The sequence below is a fragment of the Belonocnema kinseyi genome, chromosome 2, assembly GCF_010883055.1.
Source record: "Belonocnema kinseyi isolate 2016_QV_RU_SX_M_011 chromosome 2, B_treatae_v1, whole genome shotgun sequence".
Classification (NCBI taxonomy): Eukaryota; Metazoa; Arthropoda; class Insecta; order Hymenoptera; family Cynipidae; genus Belonocnema; species Belonocnema kinseyi.
In genome coordinates this window covers 50,462,593-50,472,459 of record NC_046658.1, presented here as the reverse complement: position 1 = coordinate 50,472,459, position 9,867 = coordinate 50,462,593, and the positions used below count along the sequence as shown (strand labels likewise).

At 32.2% G+C, this 9,867-nt stretch overlaps 1 protein-coding gene across 1 annotated transcript; it reads left to right on the top strand.

The window, feature by feature from the left end:
• Window positions 1–6,730: 6,730 nt before the first annotated feature.
• On the top strand, window positions 6,731–7,360 carry LOC117182660 (5-hydroxytryptamine receptor 2B-like). Its single transcript, XM_033375764.1, has one exon. The coding sequence runs from the start codon at window positions 6,731–6,733 to the stop codon at window positions 7,358–7,360; it is 630 nt and encodes a 209-aa protein (XP_033231655.1).
• The last annotated feature ends 2,507 nt before the right edge of the window (window positions 7,361–9,867 follow it).

Below are 9,867 nucleotides of genomic sequence, written 5' to 3'. Positions count from 1 at the left end.
AGGCGTTAATTACTAATCCGTTAGTACTTTATTTACTCAAACACTTTATACGTGAGAAGTTGGTTGAATCATGTATTTGTTTTAAAAAATTGCAAGAGCAATTACCAATTATTGTCGGATAATAAATTATAATAGTGAGGAACAATTTATCTTCAGAAAAATACTGTTCATTTTTAAGAAAGTGCCTTTTACTTAATATTTTTTCATAATAACTTAAAAAATTTTTAACTTCTTCAAACTTACTGGTTAACATTACTGGATAGTTTTTTCCGATGAAAGTAATACAAAATACAAAAATACAAAATACAAAAAAATGGCATACTTGAAAACTGTTCCGCGGTATGCTGCCGCATAACGCCCGAGTGCGAGCGCGAGGACTCCCTCTACAACCGGCTCTGTAACTCAATGAATTTCAATTTGTCCATTTTCTTATTAGATATTTTTCATAGTAAAAAAGTCAAGCTTTCTTTAGAGACTATTTAAAAAAAAAATCGTAGATGCCTAAATTGCGAAAAAAGTTAAATAAACAATTGATTTATTTAAAAAATTGTTTAAACAATTTTTTTTGTTATAAATAATAAAATAGGATGAAAGCGTGTAAAAAGCACTTTCCAAAACCCTCATAAAAATTTTAAATCGCGTAATTAGAAAGGAAGTTACAGGCGTTTGAAACTACCCCTGCAGGCATTGGGGTTGAAAATTGAACCCCCCCCTCACTTGGGAAGGGTTGGTAATCCTGGTCTATAAGTTTGTGGATTAACTACTGTTGGGTAGGCGAACATATTCCCAGAATTTAGAGACAATTGAAAAACATGACTTTTTGAATTGGGGCAGTTGAGGAATAATGCCCCATATATATGTATGAAAAAAGCATAAAACTAGTCAAACTTAGAAGGAACTGTTAGTTGATATTTTTCTGCTCTTTTGTTGCTCCTCGATAATGTATAATACATTACCCAAAAACTACCCTTAAGTCATACATACCCTCCTCGCGTCATAAAAAAAAACGTTTTAAAAGTTGGAAAACCACCCTGAACAATGTAAAAACTATTTAGAACTGCAAATTAATTACATGACACTTGAGAATTTCCCTCTCATTATAATATTCCCAAAACTACCCTTTCACGTAAACGTATGCAACAAAACATCTTCCACTGCATACGTTTACGTGGAAGGGTAGTTTTTCAGAAAAATTATACAGAATTAAAAAAATTTAAGAATTTATCCTAATAACTTTTTTTTTAATCAAAAATTACTAGAGAAGAGAACCGTTGCTTTTTAAAAGCCCTGCAAGATTATGATAACAACTTTTTCAATTTGATCAAAAAGTTGAAAATTCAAAATTTGATCGTACATCAAAACTTGAACAATTTATCTCCATGCCTTTTTCTATAAAATGAAAATTATCAGAGCTAGAGCATTTTAAAAATCCAAAAAAAAAGAAAACTAAAATGAACATTTTAAGCCAAAAACGCATGATATGAAAAAAAGTCAAGAGAAGAAAAACTTTGATTTTTGAAAGCCCTACTGGACAATGATAACAACTTTTTTATTCTGATCTAGATGTTGAAACTCCAAATTTGATCGTACAAAAAAAAATGAAAAATCCAAAAATTCCATTTTTTCGTCAAACTATGCAAGATACGAAAAAAAGGAAAAAACTTGAATTGCGCGCCCTGGAAAGAACAACAAATTAAGAATGAATCACTTTTCGATATAAGCTACGAGGAAAAATGAGACAAAACTTGTTCATCCAAAAAAGAGGTATGATTTTTAATAGGACAGTTAGTTCTTGCTTTAGTCGTGAAAAATAACATTCTAAATAAAAATATTAAATTTGTTTGAAAAAACGACACAAGGTATGAATTTATTATTAATTATTATTCGATAGGACGAGTAGATTTTCTTTTAATCGTAAAACATAAGATTAACAATTAAAAAATTAACTTTTTGGAAAAATCACAGAAAAGGCAAAATAGGACATAGGCTTCTATATAGGACCCTATATAGGTTTCTGTATTAGACCCTATGCAGATGCGCAGTAGTTTTTATTTAATCGTAAAAAACAACGTTAAAAATAAAAAAATAATAAAATTGAATTGAATTGTAATGATATACATTTATTGAAATGATACATGTTTCAGAGCAGTTCAGAATACAATTTGAAGCAAAATAAGAAAAAAATACAAAAATAATCATGATGAATACAATTTGCTTTTTATTTTGAAATTTTTTAATAAGTAATCCCTGGTAGACTCACATAAAGAATGTTTTATAATTGATATAAAAGTGTTGTGTATAATGTAGAAAAGTTGACAGGTTGGACAAAATCGAGTGCGAAGCATGAGATACGTGATGAAAATGTGTTCGTTAAAGCAGAAAGAGCTTTAATAAAAAAGAGTTCAAAATCACAAAATTACAGTTGACGGTCCGTTCACCTTAGTTTTAAAAGGTCTGTGCTCGAATGCGGAAGAAATGCAAAGACTAAGCGCGGAGTGCGATTGTCCTCAGTCGTGTGCCGCAGGTGCGCTCAAACTCTCGAGCTAAGCTTTTTTAACGAAAGAGAATTCACAATTACAAAATTACAGTGGTGGATGTTTGTACTCTTAATTTTTAAAGGTTTGTGCAAGAATGTGGGAAAATATAAAGACCGAGCGCGAAGCGCAAGAAGCAACAGTCGCGCGCCCTAGGCGCGCTCAAAATTGCGAGGTAGTTTTTCTGGAAAATAATGAAGAGGCGGAAATGTTTAAGTGCCATGTAATCAATTTGGAGTTTACATTGTTGAAGGTAGTTTTCCCATTTTGAAAACGTTTTTGATCACAGGGGGTAATTGTGTAAGACTTAGGGGTAGTTTTTTGGTAAACGTAATATATGTCATCATAGAGCAAAAAAAAAGAGTGAGCGGACCTACAAGCCTACAGTTTATACCCTCCAACCGATTGGTAAACAAATTTCGAGTTAATTGTGTTTGATGGAGTTATTGGTGCTTTCCCGACTAAAAATGCTAACTAATTTAATAATTACAAACTTTTTATTCGCCAATTTTAACCTCATTTATGAGCCGAAAAAGTTTCGTATTGAGGCAGGTTTACTTAAGACAAGGATACGTCGTCTTAGCCATGAGAAGGCTCGTCTTGAGGTAAGTAATGGCCGTTTTACCTGTCGTGGCCATAAACGTAAAACGAAGGCATATGTCTCGACTCCATTTTGAGATGTAGCCAGACATCGATGTTTTGGAGACGAACACAAGACATAATCAAGACGAACTCAAGTTGAAAAAAATTTTACTCGGGTTATTTAGACATTTTTTATTCTTTGATTATTTTTCGCTTTTTATTCTATTCAATCTCTTATTCAGCCGATTGGTATAACAAATTCTAGATAAGGCTGATAAATAGAATTTCTCAAACGTTCAGGAATTTCGCATTCATCATCATGTTTTTTTGCATTTCATCATACAACGATTATTTGGTTTAATAAAAAATGTTACCAAAAAAGAAGTTAAATCTCACTAAAAACATCTGCGATGCAATAGAAGCCTACAAAGTAAAAAGTTGTCAGTATAATTAACATAGTGATTAAATTCAAAGATCGCCAAGTAATTTTAACACTTAGAACGGAATATCCGTCTAACAGGCAGATATAGTTTGCCCAAAATATAATAATAAAATCAATAATGTAATGTTATAATTATAATAATAATATAATAAAACAATAATATTATGATAATATAATCTTAGATAATATAATAATAATGATAATAATATAATAATATAATTTATTTATACAAATTCACGCATGAAGGATGTTCCGTTCTAAGTGTTAAATATATCTGAATATTATTAAAAACTTTGAGAATGCATTGAAAAGGACATGAAGAAAATCTTATCACACTTTGCTTTCCTTTTTTTACGCTTATAATAATATTCTTGTTAAGATTTACCTTTTTTCTTTCCAATACATATTGCAAGTTTCTCTAACCTTTTTAATTTTTAAAAATTATATTTAAAAAATTATTTTTCTATTAGAATTAGTTGGCAAATTTTTTTGCTTAAACTATATTCATTGTTTGAATATATTTTTACATGGAGAAATTTTTTACTTACTGTATGTTTTTGGTGAAATTAATAGAAAGTTTTTAGATATGGACAAAATTTGCAAAATCTATCAAAAGTCAGGAAGGTTTTTCTGCTATCTCCAGAAGAATAAAAAATAGCATTTACGCACTAACAATCATACATTTATTGACTTACTCTAAATTAATTATACTTCTGAGATATTCAATTATTAGGGTGTATAAATATTAGTGCTATTAGCTTTTATATCCGACTGTATAAATATGCATCTGGGCTTGAAAAATAGCCACTGAAACTTATGATGCCATGAGCCATTTGCAGCTAACGAGATCGTAAATCCCGAGAAGTGGGCATCTAAGGTTTTGATGCGATACATATCCGTCGATGATATACTTTATTTACTGATAAAATAAAAGAAATCGTTTCCGTTTACATTAATGCCTTTTCTGAAGTTTAATAGAATCATTAATGTTAATACACTTTTTAATCTTTCTCAAATTTTAGAAAAAGTCCCCGGTAGGAAAGAAGCAACCTTTAATGTCCGGTTTTTGTAAATCCAAAATGCTCGCAAGTTTGAGCGCACCTAGGGCACGCGACTGTTGGTTCTCGCGCTTCGCGCTCGATAATGCATTTACCTCGCGCTCGATCTTTCTGCATAGACTTTATCAAACTAAAGGTAAAAGTATCGACAACAGTAATTTGGTGATTGTGAATTCTCTTTTGTTAAACCTTCTTCGACTTTAACGAACACATTCTTATCACGTACCTCGTGCTTCGCATCCGAGTTTCTCCCTGAAGTGTTATATCATTCCCATAAATGTATATTATTATAATTCGTAACTTGCAATGGCATTAAAACATCGAGATTTCGTTGTCCCGTTTAAAAAAATGCACATAATTTTTAAAAAAATTGGTTATTCAACGTTTTATTGCCACTTTTGTCTTTCTTCCATAAACTGAATTGGCTCCTTTCCCATGTTTTCTTTATGATCTAAGCTTTATACATGCGGTCCACTGAGCAGCCTTAACGTTTTTTAACTTCTAAATTATGTGTATATGTATATATACACACACACACACATATCTTTTTAAAATGCATTATTAGATTTGAAAATATTTGAAATCCTGTGAAAATGTTGCATGAAAAAATCTAACTTTCGGATTTCCCATTATTTTTTATACTGTTAAAATTTATTTTTTGATTTATCAAGAAAATTCAAAAAGTTGTTATGACAATCTTCTAGGGCATTTAGAAATCAAACTTTTTCTTCTCTTGCCATTTTTTCATATCGTCCGTTAATTGGCTTAAAAGGTTCATTTTCGTTTATTTTTTAGATTTTTGTAAATGCTACAATTCTCATAATTTTTTATTTTATGAAAAAAGTCATTAGATAAATTGTTCGACTTTTTAAATACTATAAATAACCGTACAGAGAATTCCTAAATTTTGAAAAAATGGTCTCAAAGATATTCAAGAAGCGCTCACTTTTTGAATTTTTATCCATAATGGCTGTATCCATAATGGCTGACTGTAAAAAAACATTTACAGAAATTATTTTGCTCTGCCTTCGGTGAAAAAATGTTATCTATTTATTTTGGCTTAGCTTGTGTCGTGTGTCCAAAAATGGAATTTTTTTATGTTTAATGTTTTTTTATAAATAAAACAAAAACTACGCTTCCTGCCAAAAAGTGATTGATAACAAATTTGTAGATATTTTTTGGGTGCACAATGTTTGTCTTATCATTTTTTTCCTATCTTGCATAGTTTGACCGCAAAATGCTAAAAACCTGTTCTTCGGATTCAGGGGGTCTCCAAACGTGGACCTTTTGACAAAATCTAGGGAGGTCAAATTTTATACAAATCTAATACCCTCTCTGATTAGAATGTAATAATCTTGTTAACTTACACTGCGGCTTCAAAAATGACCAATTATTTGTTTGCAGATGTAGTAAAATTTCTTAACTTTTAATCATTTTTCATTGAAATTACTAATTAGAACATTGCAAAAATGTACTTTCCCCTTAACTTATCTCAAAATGGTATAGTTTTTACAATAAAATTACCAGCTACGATATTATGAGAATAGGGATGCATTGTTGAATTGTTGGTATTATAATAATTTAACAAAAGCATCAAAGATTCTTTTCGCATTCTACTTCCTGCGAAATATATCGTTGGCATTGTTCTGTTAAAACAAGGGCATTAACTTTTTAACAAAAAAGTGGCAAATTTGCTTTTATCTTCAGGGAGCGAAAAATATTTCCTTCCATAGAGTTCAACCGACAATTTGAAATCCTTGGGTACACTTTACAGTATGGTCGTAGATCCAGCGTCTTTATCCTTAATACGATGAAAGCCTTAATCGCACACTTTTTGTTCTAGGAATCGACGAGACCGGAAGAGAGTAAAACGCGCTGATCCTCTTCTTACAGACCGTAATCCTTTCGCCAAGGATTCACGCCCTCATCGACGATCGCATCGAGATTTAAAGGAAGTGGAGTAAAAAGGAAAAAAAAGTGTACTACCCAGTAAGAACACGATGGAATAAAAAATGGCAGGTGAAGTCAGAGAGCCATCATGTACGAAAAGTACAACGATTTCGTGATTGGTGTCCAGGAGCCAGAAAGTTAAAAAACTTAAGTAGAGTCTGATAATGGAAACTCCTCCGAAGGAAATGTTCCATAGGTCGATTGGTAAAAACACTAGCATATCTAATAACCTTTGGTATCTTGATGATCCACCTGGATTTCCGGGTGGTGGAAGACACAGGGTCGTTGATGACAATTTCAGTCTCAACTTCTTTCGCAACAATTCGAAAGATTTGGATATTGAAGTTGAATGGTTAAACGACCCAGTTCAACCATTTGTCTCATCACCTCTAAACAGGATTACCTCCTTTGTGATGCCGACGATGGCAACTGCTGTTGAAAATTACACTGTCATGTCGGACCTGTTCGTATTTGATGACCTTAATGAGTATATCAGGAGGTTTAATTTAAGCTCAAACTTGTCGTATTATGGTGGAACCAGCTTTAATTTTAGCAACTGCCGCAATAATACGTCAGGTGATGAGGAAAAATTAGAGGTTAACAATTGGTGGGCATTAATACTAGTGGTTGTGCCATGTCTCACTCTTTTCGGTAACGTCCTAGTCATCCTGGCCGTTACGAGAGAAAAAGCTCTTCAGACGGTTACTAATTACTTCATCGTCAGTTTGGCGTTAGCTGATCTTCTGGTTGCAGTTTTAGTCATGCCCTTTGCTGTTTATGTTTTGGTAAGTTGAATATCAAAATTTCTTCCAGCTTATTTATTAAGTTATATTACACACACACAGTCAACTAAGGGGAAGTTCAGCAACTACATCAAACCATGTTTAATATTTTTTCTATTTATCCCTTTCTTCTTCATGGATGATCGCACGAAGCTTGAATCTGCTGGGGCGAGGTCATAAATTTTAACAACCGTCTTCCCCTGTAGTAAAATTTTTTTCCCTCGATTTTATTTAATAAATGCCCAAAATAAAATAGAAGACATACAAGCATTTTTTCAGAATATTGTGTAAGAATAGTTGACATTTGAATTCTTTATCACATCCGAAAAAACATATCTCTACTAAGAAAAATGTTTTTTTGACGAATTAGTCAAGCTGTGAACACAAAGCCGACTTTTTAAGAAATTATTTGAATTTTCAACAAAATCCTTGAATTACACTAATAAATTGTTGAATTTGTAACAACTATTTGATAATTTCCCATCAATGGCTTGAATTTTTCAACAACAAATATTTAACTTTGTCTAAACGCAGTTGTGTTTTGAAAATACTTTTTAGGACACAGTTGAAACTTTAAAAAAGGAGTTCAGCTTTCAAGCTTTTGGTTGAAAGGATGAATTATCTACAAAATATTAGAATTCTCATACTAAACGGAACAATTTTTAAACACGTATTTGCATTTTCAACCGAAGTAATCAAATTTCTACCACACAAATTAAATTTTCTAACTTAAAAGACGAATTTTCAACTAGGAGAGGTTTCTTGTTTAAGAGAAAAGAATTTAAACAAAATAGTAGAATTTTTAAACCGAAAAGACAAATTAAAAAAAAAGTTGAATTTTGAATCCTAAAAGAAAATTCTTCTACGAGGCAGTGAAATTTTCCATTTTTTGCTCGAAATTACATTTTTTACAAAAAGAGCGTATTTTCAACAAAATGGTTTAATTTTCAACCAAAGACATAAACCTTTCAGTAAAAAAATAAGTATTAATGAAACAGTTAACTGTTCAACCAAGTAGTGGAATTTTCAATCAAAAAGATTAGGTTTTTACTAAAAAAGATCAACTTTCAATAAAATACAGAATTTCTCAAACAAATTGTGAAAAAGCTCCGTGTTAAGTTCCTTGAATCACAGGGTTTAAAAGTAGAATTCTTTTATACAGGCTCAAGTTGAGTGGTAGGGGAAAGATTTGAGTTCTGTATTTAGATGCTATTTTAGTAAGATATAAAAACGCATTTTCATGTTTGCAAGCATTTGAAGAAATTATTATTTACATTTATTTTTTTCAAGTATGTTGTAACATATCTTACCCCCCACCCCAATATTATAAACTACTATAAAATTTGTTACCCCTCCCCAGGCTTCTGGTAGTTGAAGTGGTTTTAAAATGGCCCTTAATGAAATTAATCCAAATAAAATAAAAACGGTCTAATTCCACACAATTGCAGAATGTAATTCATGGGGCAAGAACAAAAACAATTTTTAAATTCATTTCTTTTCTCCTGTTAATGAGAAAAGAGGTTCTCTTAGAACTAAGGTTTCTCTTAAATTAATTGTAATTAGAAATATCTACTTCTTCATCTCTAATAATTTATCTTAATTTTTTGTTACATAAACTTAGTTACGTCCTATCTTGAAAAGATTTTTGCCGTAATACTCATTAATTTTGTCGTTGAATAGCACTTCCACATACACGATCAACCGGATAAGTATCGCTTATTCAGCAATCATTACAGTCTAATGTCAACTGACCTACTTCCCGAGACTTTATCGCACGTTTGTTATTCGATATTCTGATTCCACGACTCCTAAACGTATTATGGATTAATTTGTAGTTGATTAAGTAGTACAACTTGGGCACTGGATCAGCTCTATTGTTCAACTTAAATAGTGTCGAAAATGGTTACACAACATAAGGCAGGACGTTTGGAACCGTTTCTATACCAAAACGTTCGTGGCATGATGGTGGCGGTAGTGAGAAAGTGTGCAGTGACAGACGGTGAGAAGTTTTTGCAAAGTTTGGCTCACAAAGTTTTGCTCACTTTTTGCAAAGTGAGGCTGGATGTCTAGAAGGTGAGTACGTTTGTGAGGGTTACATTTAAAAGATAGAAATTAAATTACATTGTAGTCTGGGGGTGGGATTTGGCTAAATAGGGAAAGTGAGGTTAGGTTTGCAAGGCAGGTCGGGAATGGAAGCAGTGGACAGGGAAGAGGGTGAGAAGCAAGGTATTTGGGAGAAAGTGGAGATCATGATAAAAGATAAAGTAAGAGGGCGTAGGAATGAAAAGGTGGAGATAGTGAATAGGGTAAGGATAAGGGCAATGGATTTGAGAATGGAGAGAAAGGAGAAAGCAAATAGGAGAAATAATATAATGATAAGAGGATTGAAGCTCAAGAGCGGGGAAGAAAGGGGCGGGGTGAAAGCGCTGTTACAGAGCATAGGGTGAGTTAAAAGCAAGGTGGGGAAAGGTAGGATGGAGGTGAGCAAGGAGAATGAAGGAGAGGAGCGAAGGAAGAGC